General features: G+C 46.0%; 2 protein-coding genes across 19 annotated transcripts in view; one reads left to right on the forward strand and one right to left on the reverse strand.

The window, feature by feature from the left end:
- NEK11 (NIMA related kinase 11) overlaps positions 1 to 1,164 on the reverse strand; it is a 246,032-nt gene extending 244,868 nt beyond the window's left edge. For 3 of the 9 annotated variants that reach the window (XM_057737901.1, XM_057737900.1, XM_057737893.1), the window contains exon 1: positions 1,073 to 1,164. Coding sequence is in view for 5 of the 9 variants with exons in the window: in XM_057737891.1 (XP_057593874.1) it covers positions 748 to 925 (178 nt within the window). In the remaining 4 variants the exon portion in view is untranslated. Of the gene's footprint in view, positions 1 to 747; positions 957 to 1,072 lie in introns of those variants that run through there. The other 6 variants (XM_057737897.1, XM_057737899.1, XM_057737891.1 and 3 more) reach the window with 5 other exon arrangements.
- Positions 501 to 16,921, forward strand: ASTE1 (asteroid homolog 1). Of its 10 annotated transcripts, none has more exons than XR_009054219.1 (7): positions 998 to 1,230; positions 2,691 to 2,863; positions 3,008 to 4,330; positions 10,043 to 10,253; positions 11,913 to 12,102; positions 14,383 to 14,504; positions 16,207 to 16,343. XR_009054219.1 is itself a non-coding variant. In XM_057737908.1 (6 exons), exons 3-6 carry the CDS (start codon positions 3,026 to 3,028, stop codon positions 16,535 to 16,537), a joined length of 2,037 nt encoding a protein of 678 aa, XP_057593891.1. In that variant the 5' UTR covers positions 501 to 636; positions 2,691 to 2,863; positions 3,008 to 3,025; the 3' UTR covers positions 16,538 to 16,918. The 10 variants fall into 10 exon arrangements, 8 of the variants coding, with proteins under 8 accessions (XP_057593891.1, XP_057593885.1, XP_057593886.1 ...); XR_009054218.1 differs by having other exon boundaries at positions 16,100 to 16,342; XM_057737908.1 differs by lacking the exons at positions 998 to 1,230; positions 14,383 to 14,504 and adding an exon at positions 501 to 636 and having other exon boundaries at positions 16,207 to 16,918.
- The last annotated feature ends 2,241 nt before the right edge of the window (positions 16,922 to 19,162 follow it).

Here is a 19,162-nt window from a genome sequence, read left to right on the forward strand (position 1 = left end):
GGAGAGGGAGAGAAGGTGTGTGTGCGTGCAAGTGTGGTGGGGAGAGGGAGAACTGTGTGCGTGCGTGTGTGTGTGGTGGGGAGAGAAAGAGAAGCTGTGTGTGTGAAGCGTGTGTGTGCGTGCGTGCGTGGTGGGGAGAGGGAGAGAAGGGGTGTGTGTGTGCGCGCGCGTGCGTGTGTGGTGGGGAGAGGGAGAGAAGGTGTGTGCGTGCGTGCGTGGTGGGGAGAGGGAGAGAAGGTGTGTGTGTGCGCGCGCGCGCATGTGTGGTGGGGAGAGGGAGAGAAGGTGTGTGCGTGCGTGCGTGCGTGGTGGGGAGAGGGAGAGAAGGTGTGTGCGTGCGTGCGTGTGTGGTGGGGAGAGGGAGAGAAGGTGCAGCAAGCCGGACGGAAGCGGGAGAAGGCGGCCCTGGAGCGGCGTGGCGGGGGAAGGGCAGGGGCCAGCAAACGGGAGGAGGCAGACCCGACACCGGCTTCTGCTAAGGCAGGGGTCTAACCTCAGAGGAAAACCTTGCCCCTAAGGTCAAACACATAAGCCCTTGCCTCACGTTTCTGTGATGTACATTTTCGCAAAGCGGGTTCACACACACGCGGGAGGCGCGAGCCACAGACCCTCCCTGGACCGCAGCAGGTGCGGGAGGTGAGAACCCAGGCGCAAGAGGAGGCGCGGGCTCGGAGGCCCGGCGGGCGGCCCAGAAACCATCGCCTCCCCGGCGCCGGGAGCCCGCGAGCCCCGAGGAGCTCCGCGTACCTTTCCGGGTGGGGAGCGAGGGGCGGCGGCGCCGCGCGCGCCGAGGGTCCCGCCCGTGACCGGTACGCGGGAGGAGCCGCCTAACAGCCGTGCAGCCGCGCCAGCGGAGCTCCTGACTAAAACAGCGGGGGGCGTTGCCGGGGAGACGGCGCAGGGTGTGCCGGGAAGTCCGGCGCATCTGCCGGGCGCCATTGCCGGGGAGACAGCGCGGGGCACGCCGGGAAGTCGGGGAGGCGGCCCCCAGCGGGTCACAAGAGCGGAAGTGTGTGCTGACACACGCGGGTGGGGATAAGGAGGGCGGCCCGGCGGGCCTCGCTGCCCTCACCTAACAGCAGCCCTTCGGAGCGTGCTTCCCAGCCTTCCTGTGGGATTTCGCGCCAGGCCCAGGGGCACCTCACCAACCCGCGCAGTCGGTGCCGCTGACTTCCGGGAAGCGGGCTCCCCGTGACGTCTTGGGCGGAGACTTCCGGTTTGGCTGGGGAGGTCAGGCCCACGTGCGGGGGCCGCTGGGGGCTGGTGGTGGAGGGGCCTGTCCTCTGCGAGGACGGAGCAAGTGGCGCTGCCGCTGCAGGCGGGGGTCGCGGCGTTGAAGGCCTGTGTTTGAGGCCTTGGGGCAAACCTTCCGTGGGCTCGCCTCTTATCCAGCGTGGGTTTGTTAAACATCTACTCAGCAAGATCCTGTAACTAGCTTGGGATGAGTTGACCCGGTCTCTGCTCGCATTTGCGTTACAAGACAGATTTGCAGAGAAGTAGGCACCCTGTAGGGTAAGGTGCTGTCCACCTAAAAAAAATGCATAATGTGAGAGTTTGGAGTTTAGTTTTCTTGGGCAAAATGAGGACTGCAGCCCAGGAGACAGCATCAGCAGATAGCTCTGAGAAACTGCTCCAAAGAGGCAGCGGGGGAAGCACGGTGTATATGTGGTTTTGGGAAAGGGAAAACATGCAGTCAGGCACGTGTTGTTTACAGAGGGTTATTGCTCGTCAGGAGGAGCAGTCCTCACCATGAAGGATTTTAGTGTTTTTCTAGATGTGAGGAGATATAAGAATTAGGCTCATAAATTTGGATCCTGAAAATATCTGACCATCTAAAGACCTGTTCTGCCTATTTTTTCCCAGAGCACAGAGTGCCTCATTTCAGCTCTCCCTGCCGAACACCTTTCAGGGGGGCATTGACAGTCATCAGCTGCAGCAGCACCTGATTTAATCTTCATAGAGGTAGATGGCAATGCCAGTTTTAGTTGACAGTGCTGAGACAGACAAGGCCAAGACTAGGGTGAAGTGTATTGCGCACTAAATGGAAGGGCAAGTCCCAAAACTCTAATCAAGATAAATAAATTGTAACGCAATATCTTTAAAAAATCAAAATCAGTGCAAAAGAAAATCCTTGCTTGACAAAATCCCATAATTTTAAACAAAGACAGGATCAGTAACAATGCCATGATGAGCCGTGTTGCAGCCTGAGGCCAAAGGAGAAACCAGTTATTTGTATCCTGTGTTTAAGACAGTTGGAAAAGGATATCCTCAGTTACTGGGCCGGACATGCAAAGACAGATAAGAAGAGCCTCTGGGGAGGGTGAAACTGGAGAGTTCATTTCCTCCAGGCTTCAAACTCTGAACTTTGGTAGTTAAGGTGGGCCCACAAGCCAAGGCCTCAAAGAAATTCCTAGACTCTGATTATCCAAATAGAAAAACTGGATCCCTATCATTGACCCTACACACTTTAGTTAACTGAAGTCTAATGCTTTCTGGTTTATTAATTATGTGATTGAGGTTATCATTTTTATAGCTTAGGACTTTTTACATTGACCCTACAAAACAAATACTCTGTTGTATAGCACAGAGTACCTCCATCCCTGTCCAAAGGGCAGACTCCATGAAACGATTGAGTTTGTGCGTTGACCCTTTTTACGTTGACCCTACAAAATAAATACTCTGTGTTGTAGGATGGTGACTGTCTCAGTATCAAAGTCCACAGAAGTTCTGTACATCAGCAGCCTCCATCCCTGTCCAAAAGGCAGACTCCATGAAACCATTGAGTGTGTGCCTTGTAACATATATGGAAAGCGAGAGAGAATGAAAAAGCACCTCAGCTAGGTGATGTTGCCTGAGAATCTAGGTAAGAACTAAGATGATGACACCTAATGTGTTCTATTTAAAGAGCTCTTCATAATGTTTGCTGTTGATTTGATGGTGCTGGACACACTAGCTTGGTACCCCATAAGCAACATCAATTACAGGTGTGTTCTCTTGTTTTAAACAGGCAATTCTTCAGACAGTCATGGGTATCCGAGGACTGATGAGTTTTGTTGAAGATCATAGTAATGAGTTTTTCACTGATTTGAAGTTGCGAGACACAAAAATTATCATCGATGGCTATGCCCTCTTCCACCGGCTTTGCTTCAGTTCAAACTTGGAGCTCCGGTATGGAGGGGACTACGACTCTTTTACAGATGTTGTTCAGAAATTCTTTGAATCGCTATTTGCTTGTAAAATCTGTCCATATGTTGTCTTAGATGGAGGATGTGACATTTCAGATAAAAAGCTTAACACTTTAAAGGATCGTGCTAGGGAGAAGATCCAGATGGCCCATTCCCTTTCTGCGGGCGGGGCTGGGTATGTGTGTCCCCTGCTCATCCGGGAGGTATTCATACAAGTTCTGGTCAAGCTGCAGGTGTGTTTTGTCCAGTGCTTTTCGGAAGCAGATCGGGATATTATGGCCCTTGCCAATCACTGGAATTGCCCCGTGTTATCGTCCGATAGTGACTTTTGCATTTTTGACCTGAAGAGTGGGTTTTGCCCATTGAGTAGCTTTCAGTGGAGAAACGTGAACACTGTCAAGGGCACACGAGACTGCTATATCCCTGCCAAGTGCTTTTCCCGTGATGCGCTCTGCTGTCACTTTGGCAATATGAACAAAGCTCTGCTACCTCTGTTCGCGGTGCTGTGTGGAAACGACCACATTAATCTGCCCGTCGTGGAGACGTTCTTAAGTAAAGTACGTCTCCCTCTTGGGGCTCCCAGTCCTAAGGGGAGGAGACACCACCGGGTGCTGGGACTTCTGAACTGGTTGTCCCGTTTTGCTGACCCTACCGAAGCATTAGACAGCGTTCTGAAACATCTGCCCCAAAAGAGTCGAGGAACCGTGAAGGAGCTTCTCTGCGGCTCCATGGAGGAGTACCTGCAGTCCCAGGGGAGGCTGCAGGACTTCTTCCAGCGCGGTGCCTACGCGTGTCCAGACACCTGGAATCCAGACTTACCGCCGTGGGTGCTCGCGGCCTTGGCCAGAGGCCAGCTGTCCCCTTTCATCAGCGATGCTCTGGTGCTGAGACGGACCATTCTCCACACACAGGTGGAAAACATGCAGCGACCAAACGCCCACAGGATCTCCCTGCCCATCCGGCAGGTCATCTATGGGCTCCTTGTGAATGCTCCTCCACAGCCCGGAAATGTGGCCTGGGGTGCGCTGCCTCCTCGGCCTCCAGCCTACAGCGAAGTGGAAAGGATTAATAAAAATATCAAAACATCAATTGTTCATGCAGTGGAACTGCCCAGGGATCATTCTGACTTAAGCAGCTTGACTGAGGTAAGTGACTGTAATAGCACCACAATTTCTGTAAAGCACTTTAGAGGTTACAAAGTGCTTTCATGTGTATCATCTCTCTTAATATAGCAAACTGAGGTTGGTTTCTGTATTGCCCCCATTTCATAGCTGAGAACACTAAGACTCTAAGTAACTACGTGAATCCTCAGCCAGGGAGTTGTCCCTGCTAGGACTCACACCTAGATCTTTGAGCTCCAAATCTGCCGTTTCCACTGTACTTCAATAGTACGTGTTATCTTTGCAGCTATTGCTGCTACTGTGTTGTTAACTAGCTATCAATACAGTGGGGTTAGTGGCTAAAAAAAAAGGAAAGGGAAGAAATTCTGAGCTGCAGAAAAAAGAAAGCTTGCCTTTAGGCCTTGATCAAAGGCTTACCTAACATCTCAGACTGCATTGGATTGCAATTAACAAGATTAGTACTGATACTTAGGCCTAATTTTTCATTGTTATCCATGAGAACATTTTTTAGACTTGACGTTTATGGCATCATGGTGATTTGCTTAGTCTGATACTGAAAACATGACTCATAGCCAAACTCAGCGTTGCTTAAACCCAAGTAACAGACCAACCCCCTTTTCAAGGTGAAAGAAATTCTCATGCATCCCAGTGTTTACTTAGTTTTTTGGTAATATTACATAATCACACTAAAACTTGCAGATAGATGTGAAGCTGCTTATGCGAACACAGATTTACAGACCAAATGCAGATGAGCTCACAATTCCAATTGCGATGCTTATTGGGGCTTTTTAGATCCACCTCAGTATTCAGCTCAGGAGACTTTCCCAGGCCACTTGAGGTGCCCGTCTGCTCCAGCACAGAGGGCCGCATCCAGCATCCCCAAAGGTCTGAAGCAGGGGCGGGAGTCCTCCCAACAGTCTACACTGCTGATTCTCCATGGGGGTGATGTTGCCCCCGGGAGACACTTGGCAATGTCTGGAGACACTTTTGATGGGCAGTACTTGGGAAGAGGCTGCTGTTGCTACTGGCATCTAGTCAGGAGAGGCCAAAATATGTTGCTGTACATCTTACAACTGGCAGGACAGTGCCCCCCACCCAAGAGTCATCCAGCCCAGAAGGCCTACACAGGTGACCAGCAAGTAGCCCTTTTAGCCTCCCCATTGGTGACAGCTCTGGCAGGAGGAACAAGAGTCACACCCCTGGGTCCAGGAGCTTCCTTGGCAATGGGGAACGACTGCTAATAGGAACAAGGTTTCTTTCTGGGGTGATGAAATGTTCTGGAATTAGTGATGGTTGCACAGGCTTATAAATCAACTAAAACCACTTTAAAAGGGTGAATTTTATGACATAGGAATTGCATGTCAATTAGAAAAGGAAGAAGTCCCACTGGCCTCTTTCCGCACAGGATCTAATCTTTCTTGTAACACTTCCGTAGACATAGCTTCTGAGGTCCCTGCAAGGGACGTGCCTGGTTATTAGTCACCACACTCAGGGAGACCCCAAGATAGGGTGTCCCCCTCTGGTGTGTAAGTTCATTTATCGTTTAAATCTAGATGCAGTTTTATACGGGTCATTTTATCATGCTAAGTAGCACAGCTAACTTTATCATGTTTCCAGGTTTAAAGAACTGGAGAGTTGAACATAGGTCAGATTCCAAAGAGGAATTTATTAAACTTCACCCACACCAAAAAAATGAACATTAGCAAGCGTGGTGGTTAGCATAACTGACGCTGTCCTGAGCCCTGCTAGCTCCTCCAGTCCTGCTGCTGACCCTACCCAGGACCGTACTGTGCCGTCAGTCACTCCTCTGTCATCAGGGGCTTTGTGATTAATAGAGACTGTTTAATAATCATTAGGACCAGTTGGCTTCTATGCTCTGTTAGTCCCCCCAAAATGAAAACCTTTTCTGGCGTATTCACAGCACCCATGAGACCAGCTACCCTTCTGTGAATCTTGACCGAGGATTGCATGCCCTGTTTCCAAGCACCTCCCCGCTCCCCCCACGTTAACCATAAACTGTCCCAACGGCCCCTCAGCCGTGCTCAGTGCAGCTGCAGTGCTTCTGATCAGTCATCGTCCACCAGCTCCCCTCCCAGCCTGAGTAAGTCACCGACAGCAAACTGACCCACTCATGACATGGCGTTCATTGTTCAGTCTCAAGATGCCTTCTCAGTTTGGTGGGCACTTCCCATTCCCTCCATCCTCCAGAAGCAACATTCTAAAGGATGTTTTGCTGAAATTACATTTCTACTCACAACATAAAGGGTGCTCTGTTGGAGGGTGCTTTTTTTTTTAACTTTTATCATGGCTGTGTGGAGAAGTAACTGATGTTCAGTGAAGTGTGTGTGTTTTAAGCGTACACACCCTGATGAGTCTTGATGTACGTTTACATCCGTGAGTCCAGCCTGCAATTAAGATGATGGATGTATCCACCAGCCCTAAATATTTCCTCTGCCTCTTTGCCCTTCATCCTTCCCGGAGTGTGCACAGTAGCAAAGTGCAGAGATAATTTACACTTTGAGGAGTTCTCACCAGCTCAACAGTCCCATGCAAAGAGCACTCAGATGAAGACTCGTCATCTGCACCCGGACTTTCCCCGTGTGACTCCAGTCACTCCCTCCTCACCCCTGTGATCTCTCTCCTCGTCTCTAACAACATTGACTAGTTTGTTTTCTACACTTTATAGATCATCTGGCTGCTTTTATTCCACATGATGTTGCTGAGATTCGTTCACATCACTGTGCGTAGTTGTAGATTGTTCCTTTCTCGCTGTTGTTTATTTTTACATTGAGGGAATGTACCACAATTGATTTTTCCATCTTACAGCTGACGGATACTGGGGCAGTTTGCAGTTTGGCCTATTATGAATAGTGCTGTGAACATCTGAGTGCACAGCATTTAGTGAAAATATGGTTCTGTTTCTGTTGCACACATAACTAGGAGTGGAGTTGCTGGGACATAAGATACGCATATGTTCAGCTTAGGAGATATACTGCCAAGTGCTCCTCCACAGTGGTTTTACCAATAAATACTCCCACCAGCAGTTTATGAGACTTCCTCTTACTTTATACCCTTCCCCGTACTTGGTATCTTCTATCCTCTTAAAAACTTTTAGCCGTCCTCATGGTTGCCATCACTTTAGCCAGTTTGGTGGGTGTTAATTCGCGTTCCTCTGATGACTTATTTGAACACCTTTTCTTGTGTTCATTGGCTATTTGCATATTCTGTTGTTTCTACTCAGTCTTTTGCCCATTTTCCTGTTTTTTGGTTTATTTCTATATACAGGTCCTTTGTCAATGCGCATTTTGGAAGCATACTGTGGGTTGCCTTTTCACTCTAGTATGTTTTGATAAACATAAGTTCTTAATACACTCTATTTTAAAATTTCATTTATGCCTGTCACTTTTGTGACCTACTTAAGAAATGATTGCCTGCTCCAAGGTCATGAAAAATATTTTTGCCTTTCACATTTAGATCTGAACTCTATCTAGAATTGATTGTGTGTGTGTGTATGTGTGTGTGGTGTGACATGGGGGTCGGGACACTTTTCCCCCATATGAATGTCCAGTTGCGTCAGCGAGTGCAGCGCGTGGATGATACTCCTGGCTCGTTGGAGGTGACAAGTGTTCTCATCATGTACCTGTATTCAAAGTGGGGTGAGATTTCAGTTCATTGTCTGTGTGGTGACATCATTTGGCTTTCCCTTGGCACAATCAATTGTGTATTTCAGCTCAATGTTGTTAGCTCTAATCAGCCCGTGATAATTCTAAAGGATATCGGGTGCAAATGTGATTCCAGAGAAGTGCAGGTACAAGTATGGAAACTTTGTGATAGTATCTGTTCATTTTGTTTGGTAAATATGATGTGGCAATAATCCTTCATCTGCTCTGTGCCAGCTCTTATAAAAGAAACTTTATACAATCTCTCATTTAGTCCCATGGTAACCACTTAGGGTAGAGTTTCCCTTTTGGCTTTGATACCGCAGTGGACAGAGCACTGTTCAGGTTAACCCTTGAGAGACTAACCATAAGGAGAGATGGAAGGGGTCATTCTTGGAGAGTAAGGCAGTGCCAAGACCAGCCTCTCTCTGGGTACCTCTGCCACTGAGACAGCTTATTCTGCAGACTTGTCACATGGGATGAACCCTAGCTAGATTTAAGGGCTGTGAGCAGAGTAGTTCCCCTTTGGGAAAGGAAAAAGGACTAGTGGGTTCCACAAAATATCTTGTGTAACTCATTCTGGTGCCCATTTTACAGATGATCAGACCTGACTATAGAAGAGCTCAAGGCTGCAGAGTTAGTGAGGGCAGAACCTCTGAAGGCAAAACCCAGACTCTGCTTGGTACATAGAAGCTGTGCCTTGGCTAGAGAATTCAGTAATTAGGCATTGTATGTCAGAAACGAATTCATGTATTTTCTTAGCTTTGCTTGGTATGTCTTTCTGTCGGTTTAGGAGATTATGAGGGATATATTTAGATTTAAGGAGTCAGTGCTCCTTCCCACAGGGGCGACCGACTGTACTGTAAACCACATCACATATTTCTAATTTTAAAAATTTAATCACAGTATTAAATTGTAAAAACCAGTTATTGTATTAAAGCTGTCATACATTGACGATGAAACTTTTGTCAATTATGACGTGTTTTTTCAAGTTAACATCTCTGTTTTCAGCTGTCAACACACTTACTGATTAGGTGTTAGGGGCCAAGAAATGTGCCAGACTGTCTCATCCTTCCAGAAGATTAAGAAGTAAATCTTTTCTGGCTGTGTGCAGACAACAGTAACACAAACTATTTTTCTTTTCCTCTTAAGAGTTTGATTGCAAAGTCTCCCTGAGGTGCCCTTTTAATAGTCCTAATTTCCTTATCTGTAAAGGTGTGTGACCTGGCAAGGCCCCTTATGGCCCCTTCTTTAATCCTAGGATGGTAAATCAACTACACTTCAAAAAAAAAAAAAAAGAATAAAAATTGAAGGAAAAAAAAAAAAAGATTCATTAAGGTAAAATTATTTCAGCCAGAAGTCCAAAGCCCTCACGGCTTTTTACTTCCTTTTATTTGAAACGTGGAGTGAACGTGTGGTGTGTTATTACAAGCACAATGTGGGCGGTCCTTAAATATTCTTGTTCCCTGGAGTCTACCCTCCAGTAGAAGCAGCCAACCTGGGACAATCTCTGTATGGGAGAAAAGAGATAATAAGACATTCAGCTGGGTCGGGACATGAGGCAGGACCCAGACAACCAGAAGGCTGTGTGGGGTGCTGCCGAGGGGGCGTGTGGTCCAGTCTGCCTCCCAGAGGTGATTGGTGACGGCGTCGTGGAGGAGGGGACCCTGAATAGTCACTGGCAGGTAAGGATAGGGTTGTTTCTTAAAGCAGAAGAGATAAAATGCAGATTCCTGGGCTCCCCTCACATTAACGAAGTCAATTTAAGGGGTGGGGCCTGAGGGTTGTTTTCACCAGCTTCCCAGGTGACAGGCACCCTGAAGATGCCCAACAGCCCACGCGGGGCCTGGAGCAGCATGAGTAAGGGCCAGTGGGAGGAGACAGCATGCCCAGCCAGGTACTGTACTTATCATGCCCCTTATGAAGTTTCTAAACACTTTGATGTGGCTAATTATTTTTCCACAGGAACATAAGAAACTGATATAGTTTCATTTGCATGAAAGTCTCTTCATACTAAAAAAAAAAAAAAAAGACTTTCCCCAAAGTAACATACAGGATGTTTGGTGTATATTTTCAGCTCTCCTTGGCTAGACGGCAGACACTCCTGTTAGAAACGCTGCAGGTGAAACAGAGCACCCTGGACCCGGTCCCTGCTGCACTGAAGCTGCCTGTGGCTGTCAGCTGCTACTGGCTGCAGCACGCGGAGGCCACGGCAGAGCTGCATCATCTGCAGGCCTTACTGCTGGGGATGCTGATGGGGCCCCTGCATGCCATGATGCACAGCCCTAGTAGGTATCTGCAAGCTCCAGGAATATGGGTCTGCATCTTATGTGCATATAATCAAAAGTTTAAACAAACAGAAATTCTCGGATTATTGACTTCCATCAGTTATGTCAGAACTTAGAAGCAGGGCACCAAAACATCCCTCGTTCCTTGGTAGACCTTCTGAGCCAGGTCAATGCTGGGGGCTTGACCCAAAGGGCACGGCAGTGAGGACAGGCTGACGCCGCCTCGGCCACCTGAAGCTCAGTCTGTAGAGCAGGACCCTGACGTGCGTCTCGTGCTCCTGTTCCCCGTCCCTCTCTGCAGTGCAGCCGCAGTGGCTCCCCTTGGAGACTTAGGTAAAATCACCCTTTGGTGAAACTTCCAAGCAGCCACAATTACAGTAAACATTCATGCTCGTGCTGTTTGCTTTTTTACTTTTTTCTCCACTGTAAGTTAAATTAGTATATAAGTTGTGATGGTGGAAACAGTAACTTCTCTTTGTATTAGAGAAATATACTCTGAGGCGGTTTCATCTTCATTTAAACATCCGGTGAAATAAATGTTGATGCTTAGGAGCACTTCAGTCCTTCAATGGGATTATTCTCTTTACAAAATTACGATTGCTTTATCCAAGCGTGTTTAATAGTTGTCACACTCTAGAACAGAACTACCTAACATGATAGCTACTAGCCACACGTGGCCATTTAAAGTTGAAAATTCAGCTTCTCAGTGTACTTGCCAGATTTCAAGTGCCCAGTAGCCACAGGTGGCCAAGGCTGCTGTACTGAACGGCACAGATTCCCATCACTGCAGAAGGTTCTGGACAGCACTGCTCTGGCACTTACTGTTTAAGATAAGTTCATGAGAGGGTGAGCCAGCACAGACTCCAGGACACCCCAGAGTGTGAGAGCAGCTGTCGGAAGGCACGTTGCAAAACAAGTACGTTCCTGTCTACCACTGGTTAGGACACAGTTTAGGGTGTTTCCTCTCATTGAACATAAATAAAGCTTAAGCAGATTGTCAGAGTACCAGTCTATTAAGTCTTCATCTGAGTCCAACAGAAAGGGCATGCCAAGGGTCTGTTTCTTTTCTTTTAGGAATGCAGACCCCACACCCAGGCAGGCTCAGTGCCTTGCTGCTGGCTCATTGATAAGAGGTGGGCCTCTTTTCCTTCCTTCCAAGCTGGTCCAGAAGCCAGGCTGCACGTGGAGCCAGGCACAGGCAGGTTTCTGGGGCGGCTGCTGCCTGTCCAACACTGAGGAAGTAGATGGTTTGCCCCATTCTCTCTGAGTCATAAAACAGAAGTTAAAGCGTGTTTTGAACACATGGGTCTTAACAGTAAAGAGAATGGAATTTTTCATAGAGACAGATTTAGGGTTTGGAGAGTTCAGATGCAGATGTGTTTAAGGTCAGATAGTAGATCAGAAGAAGAGATATTATTTTAAGGAAAAAGATAAAGAATTTGGGGTTGAATAAAGTTAGGTTTTCACTAAAAAGGTACCTCAGTATAAATATTTCAGTTTAATACATTGAAAGCCTTTTTACATTGACATGAAAATAGAAAAGAGCCAGTAAAGAACAGCATTTTGGTTATTTAAGCCAGTTTTTTTCTTTATGGAATTTGAAATTTTATGTATGGAAAGAATTACAAGACAATACAGTGTTTTGGGTTGTGTCTTTAGGTGAAGCAGCTCCGCGGGGTGGTGGTATCGAGATGCTGTATAAAGAGCTGCAGAGCGTGAAGGCGCAGCCTGGCCCAGGGCTGGACTTAGACACAGCTCACGTCTTCTGTCAGTGGCAGTGCTGCCTGCAGATGGGGCTGTACCTCAACCAGCTGCTGTCCACGCCTCTCCCAGAGCCAGACCTAACTCGGTAAGCACACAGGAAACTAGTTCAGGTGGCTGCACTACAAGTAAATACTTATGTTTACATTGAAAGCACATACTTTTTTTTTAAGTCAAACTTAGTGTAATTGGTCTTGAATCACTGTTATAGCCAAAGAGCTATAATATTAAATTAAAAAATACTAAATTATTTCCATATTTCCAAAGAAAGTTTCCATGATTTTTTTCAAGTTTTCCAAATTTTAAAACATCAGTTCCTTAAAGTAAAAGTAAAAATAAGAGGCACTTGTTGGTGGAATATAACTCTTTCCCTCATTTCTTTCAGGTCTTGATTAAATATCACATTATCAAGGCTTTTTCTGATCATCCTACTGAAATATTATTCTCTGCTTCCAGTCTCTCTAGTCCTGTTACTCTCCTGTGTTTCTGTACTTGCCTTTCTTACCACTTGGCGTATTGTTCCCTCATTCATTCAGATATGAAATGCTTGCTGTGTGCTAGGGTGTAGTGAGCAAAACATTTAAGAAGTCTGTGCTGTCACAGAGCTTTTATTTTAGGGAGGTGGACTGTTAGGTGCTTATGTGGATTTTTTGTCTGGGGATTTTGTTGTGCCAGGCAAGTGTGAAGAAGGGAGAGACAGCCCATGTTCCAAGAAGTGACTTACTGTTTGACTGTGGAGTGTGAGCTGTGTGGGAGGGAAGGGGCAGCAGTAGGGTGGGGGCCAGTAGACAGGGTGGTAGGCTCAGTGGATTGGACATCCTGGTGATTATCCGTAAAAGGGAAACGGTTAGAAAACGGAGTTAAGGTTACACGTGTGCTTTGTCTCTCCACCTGAGTCTAAGCTCTGGGAGGGCCGGGACTTGCCTGTTTTGTTTACTCTTGTAGCCCCAGTGCCTAGCATTCAGTGAGTACTCAAATATTTGTTGCATAAATGAGTGCTACACAGAGGCCTGTCATCGTATATGCTGGTGTGACTTGAAATATTTCAAGTTGAAAGCTTCCTAGCAGTAAATAGTGTTGTTAATGTTACTGAATACAAGTCCGTGTGCCCAACACACAGTGAGGCCAGACAACACCGAAACGTCAGAGTCTGGAGCAGAGAGAAGGTTTATTGCAGGGCCATGGAAGGAGACAGGTGATTCATGCCTTAAAAACCCCAACCTCCCCAAAAGCTTTCAGCAGAGCCCTTTTATAGGAAAGACGAGGGAGGGGCATGGTTAGTTGTTGCTGGCTTCTTGGTGTCAGATCCTTTGTTTTTGAGGTCAGGTCACAGGTCACGATGTTCCTGTAAATCTCTAACAAAACAAATGTTATTCTCTGTTCTGACTAAAAAGGGAAGGGTAGGCATTAAATTCTACCTCCTTGCCTCCTTGCGGCTTTTAACGCTTAACAAACCTCATAAGCAAAGTGACATCATTACCCCTCATTTTATTTACTTGTTCAAAGTCCCAAAGCTTGACTTTTGCCCTCCGAGGTCCAGGCTTTGGCTAAGAGGGGGTCCCTGCGGGGGCCTGTTACTGTGCCTGGGAGCTTTCGTCCAGCACCCAGTCTGGGTCCTCCCACCAGTGCCCAGGCCCCGCTGCAGGGGCAAATCTCAGCGGATGGTGCCCTCAGGGCCAGGTCCCCAGACCCTGCCAAGCCATCATCACCGAGGGAGCCAGGCGCCGAGGACCGCTGGCCCTCAGCCTGCCCCTGGGCCCCCAGCTCACCCACTGGCACCAAGGCCGAGGGCCTGGGACCCAGGGAGAGGCCACCATCCGCCCCTCACCGCCCCCCGCCCCAGCACCCCTGCAAGCTGACTGTTGCCAGGGCCAGACCTCTACCGCCTGGCTCCAGGCCCTACGCTAAGGGCTGCCCGTGTGCCCCACCCCCAGTTCACGAGGCAGCACCCAAGCCTCCGCTGCCCCACAGCCCACCCGCCAGGTTCCTCAGGAGCCGCCTCCGAGGCAACTTCCGGAACCAAGCCTCAGCGACTGGACGTGGCGTCTGCGGGCTGAGCTGGTGCTGGCAGCCGAGGGCAGCCGTGCAAACCTGCCGGCCTGGCTGCTATTGCATTAATATACCCTAGAGCTCTCCACCAAGGAAGATTAATTGGCCTTCGACCTAGGGATTCTCTCTTCCTTTCCTTTAATAGTCTAGGTCATCCTTGACTGGATCCTCTCTACTGACCACGGATCCCTTTAAAACAAAACAGCAAAAACAGTCCTTAACAGTGATTTCAGCAGCAGAGTTGTTCCTGCAATCTCAGCATCACCAAGGTTCTTCTTTTTTGTTTGTTTGTTTTGGACTATTTTATTTGCATTTTCAGGAAAGGAAACTGTTGAATAGTGGAGTAAGAATAAAGATAATAGGAGAAGATGGTCAACGAGGAAGAGGCTGAAGTGATCACATAGGGTGCAAGACCATGGTGATGCAGGAAACAGATCTGGGGTATGATTTCATTCAGTCATTCAACCTGTAGTTACTAAACACGAATTTTAAAATATTACAAGATTGTACTAGAAGTTTACAAACAACGTGTATTTTGAGCAAGTGGCAGGTGGGAGGAGATGAAGCAGGTAGTATTTTGGAACAGGTAGTACTTCTGCGAGTCCATCTCGCTGAAAGAGAAATTTTTAAATTTTTATTGGAGTATAGTTGTGTTGGTTTTTACTATACAGCAAAGTGAATCAGCCACATGTATACATATATCCCCTCTTTTTTGGATTTCTTTCCCATTTAGGTCACCACAGAGCACTGAGTAGATTTCCCTGTGCTATACAGTAGGTTCTCATTAGTTATCTATTTTATATATAGTATCAATAGTGTATATATGTCAATCCCAATCTCCCAATTCATCCCACCCCCTTTTCCCACTTGGTATCCATACTTTTGTTCTCTATGTCTGCGTCTCTGTTTCTGCTTTGTAAATAAGATCATGTATGCTATTTTTCTAGATTTCACACATATGCGTTAACACACGATATTTCTCTTTCTGACTTATTTCACTCTGTACGACAGTCTCTAGGTCTATCTGTGTCTCTACAAATGACCCAATTTCGTTCCTTTTTATGGCTGAGCAGTATTCCATTGTATGCATGTGCCACACCTTCTTTATCCATTCCTCTGTTGATGGACATTTAGGTTGCTTCCATGACCTGGCTATTGTAAATAGTGCTGCAATGAACATTGTGGTACATGTGTCTTTTTGGATTATGGTTTTCTCAGGGTATATGCCCAGGAGTGGGATTGCTGGATCATATGGCAGCTCTGTTTTTAGTTTTTTAAGGAACTCCATACTGTTCTCCAGAGTGGATGCACCAATTTACATTCCCACCAACAGTGTAGGAGGGTTCCCTTTGCTCTGCACCCTCTCCAGCATTTATTGTTTATCGATTTTTTGATGATGGCCATTCTGATTGGTGTGAGGGATACCTCACTGTAGTTTTGATTTGCATTTCTCTAATAATTAGTGATGTTGAGCATCTTTTCATGTGTTTTATTGTGGCCATCTGTATGTCTTCTTTGGAGAAATGTCTGTTTAGGTCTTCTGCCCATTTTTTGATTGTGTTGTTTTTCTGATATTGAGCTGCATGAGCTGCTTGTATATTTTGGATACCAAGGCTCTTTAAATGACTTTACACTGAGTAAACAATGGTTCTCCATCAGTTGCTAAGGTACTAGTCAATCCACCCTGGCAGTAAGTTATATATTAAATCTGTGGCTTCCAGTTCATCCCAGCTTATATTTGTGGAGTTGGTTTTTAATCCAAGTGAATGAATGACCTCACAAATGATATGATTAATTTTTCTCATATTTCAACAGACTGCCTGTTTATCAGAGGTATCTTTACCTCCTTTTCTTTGACGTGTTAAGAGGCCTGCTCAACTCTGGGCTAGCTGCAGAAGCAGCAAGCCTCCATCATTTAATTTGTTGATAAAAAGTCCTAAGTATCATTAGCCAAGAAGTAATCTTTGTAGCAACAATTCAGTTCCTTCTCTCAAGAAACAGATTATTCCTGAGTAACTTTAATAATGACTTTACAGAAGCAGCGCTCTCAGTGTTTGATGCATCTGTTGAAGCCACGTTAGTGACAGCTGTCCCAGTGCAGGAAACTCTGCTGTAACGACACCCTCTCCTCTCCCCTGAGCAGACTGTACAGCGGGAGCCTGGTGCACGGGCTCTGCCGACGACTGCGGACATCGGCCTCGGTGGAGAGCCTTCTGCACATGTGTCCCGAGGCCCAGCAACTCTATGAACATCTGTTCAACGCCACAAGGTCATGTGCCCCTGCTGAACTATTCCTAGCAAAGGGTAAATCAAGTTCAAAAAAAAGAAAGCAAAAGAAACCAGGTACCAGCTGGTCAGAGAACAGAGTGGGGACCACCTTGAACACTAGGGGTTGGCATGAGGGAAGCAACCGGTTTGAGCTGTTGATGGTGGGGACCTTGGAGGAGCACACGGAGGCCCCAGAGCTCGAATAAACTCAGTTTGCAACCAGGTTATAATTCTTACCAAAAATTTGTGTTACCTCCCTTGAAATGATTGACTTTTTTCTTTAGAATTGATTTGTTAGAGGATAAACATTGCAGTACTTTGAATTCCAAAGTATTTTGTATACTGCTTTTAGTAAATACAACTTGATTTAAGTAAACTTTTGTATTTCTGGAACACATGTGAAAACATGTTTGTACTTGCCACGGTCGACTTCAGTAAGTTAATAATAGTTTATAACTGTCAAATTGCAGCAACTCAGCCAAGCTGTTTTCAAAAAGAACAGGAGTCCTACGTCAATTACTTCCTATAAGCTGAAGCTGGGTTATCATCATTTAAAACAATCTTTTTACAACTGTCTCCTCTTCATCCTTTATTACGAAAGGTCTGGGCCCCAGAAGATAGACATGAGGAAGCCAGACAGAAAACGAGACCTTTAAGTACTTTGTCAAGGAGCCCTTGGCAAGGCTGATCAGTACTTTAGGTGTGCTCCAGGTTTTAGAACAGAAATTGAAACTGTAATGGTCCCAACAAAAGAAAAAACAGCATCCTATTAGTGGGATGTGCAATTAATTTGATGTCATAACCAGCATTTTGAAATGGAATATATCAGATGTACATATTATAGATTAGATGGTTGTGCAAAGTGTATTTCTTACTGTGGATTGCAGTCAAGATGCTGAAAGGCACCACTCTGGAAAACACTAGAGGCTGCTGACATTATAACACCTACAGAACTGTGAAGGCATAGCCAACTCCAAATAAAGAACTTGCAAATAGAAAAGCAAGTGGAATGAATATATTTGGGCAAGATCTGAAGATCTGAAAGTATACTCCAACTTTCATTTTTTATGTATTCATACAAATTGTGTCCCTCCTTTCTTTACTCTCACTGGGATATACATCCCATCAGCAGCTAAATGTGGTTTTCATCTGTTTTCCGAGCAGGCCTGTGTTATTAACATCTGGTGAACAATTCGCACGTTCCTGGAAGTACCACACTCTCAGTTAAGCCCAGCATCAAGCCACACCTAAGCCCATGCCTCCCAACAGCTAACTGGCTTTAGCCATTTACAAAAGGCAAAAACAAAATCTCACAAGCTCCTACTAAAGATTTCAACCTTAAAAGTCTGGCTTCTGTTTGAAATAAGAGTTTTGGAAATGAGGAAATCTCTGAGGGTGTGTGGGGCTCACAGGAAGGTCGCTCTCATGTCTGAAGTGATGGTTACCCTCAGAAGAAGCAAGAAGAGAGCTGTCACATGCATCGACGGCTGAGAAGATACGTATTTTTCCAGCAGGTAACAGATCTAATGGGGACTATAAGTATGTAAGATCTTTGTAATATCAGAATTCTCTCCCTTGACTCCTGGAGCTGGGGGCCAATCTGGAAGTTACACCAGTTACAAGGGTCCTATCTCCTGGCTTATCATCAACACTGCATTTTAAAACCAACAACCCTGCCTGAAAAACCATTCCTTCCCAGTCCCGCTTTGGCAGGTGACTGGTTTGACAGGCACCAAACTGAAGAGCATGGGCTACAGAGTTTAAAGTCGCCTGAATTCTATCATTCACCTTCTTTCATTAAAAGGAATTTTTCAAGCCAAGGGGAATTCCTTCAGGAGACATAAGAAAACAGGTTCCTTTCCCTGGCTGTTGCAATCAGGGCCATTCTCTTGAAACTACCCAGCCTTGCAGTAAAGGAGTTAAAATCGAATAATGTCCATTAACTCTTACTCTCTGAGAATTCAGGAAAGTTATGTACCCCAGTATATATCTTCTGGATATATTAAGTGAGAGGTCAGAAGCACTCCACAGACACCTGAGAAGGTTTACCAAAGAAATATCATATAGTATGTGACCCCCAAAAGTCACACTTGTGTAAGCTGCTTGGGGAGGTAAGAGTGAAATAACGAGAGAACATTTTATGATGCAATCTGTCAGGTGCAAGAAGGTGAAGTGCAGACTGAGAGCTACAATCAGGAGGCAGCAGTCATGAGGATGAGGAGGCTAAATCAGGATTTCCAGACATGGCCTTTGAGCTTGCCTTTAAGAGACAGGGACATGATTCTGATGAGGTACAGGAAGTGATGGAAGCATGTGTGTGGAATGTCTCATATTCCACTTGGAAAACCTGTTTCCTGTGTTTTTTAATCAAGTCTTTAGACCTTGCTCTTTCAGATTTAGTTCTAGCTAACGAAATCTCACCTGAGTCTTTGGGGATGTTCAGTCTTCAGTTAGCAATTTAAGTAACAAAAAGAACTCTGGACAGCAAAGATCAGTAAATTTTAGGAATAAAGTTGGAGAGAGAAGAACACCATAATGTAATACTGTTCTGTGTTTAGCTGTGATTAAACTTTTATTTGTACAAGTCCTTTTTGAGATACCTGGACCTGAGGAGTTGAATATGTATAGCCTATAAATACAAACTCCAAAGGCCTTTCATAATAATTATGACAAAAAAGAATTCAAATTAATTTCAGTATCTGAATTTCTAATTCAGGTTAATTTTTTTTTTTTTTTTTGGCCGCACCACACAGCAGATAGGATCTCAGTTCCCCAACCAGGGATTGAACCCCGGCCCCCTGCAGTGGAAGCATGGAGTCCTAACCACCAGA

The sequence above is a fragment of the Hippopotamus amphibius genome, chromosome 6 (genome assembly GCF_030028045.1).
Source record: "Hippopotamus amphibius kiboko isolate mHipAmp2 chromosome 6, mHipAmp2.hap2, whole genome shotgun sequence".
NCBI classification, from domain to species: Eukaryota; Metazoa; Chordata; class Mammalia; order Artiodactyla; family Hippopotamidae; genus Hippopotamus; species Hippopotamus amphibius.

Bases quoted from the DNA above. Each gene is read 5' to 3' on its own strand.
- ASTE1 (XM_057737908.1), top strand. From the start codon at position 3,026: ATGGGTATCCGAGGACTGATGAGTTTTGTTGAAGATCATAGTAATGAG. The intron at 10,254-11,912 runs GTAGGTATCTGC...TTGTGTCTTTAG, and splicing joins TGCCATGATGCACAGCCCTA to GTGAAGCAGCTCCGCGGGGT. The intron at 12,103-16,206 runs GTAAGCACACAG...TCCCCTGAGCAG, and splicing joins CCAGAGCCAGACCTAACTCG to ACTGTACAGCGGGAGCCTGG.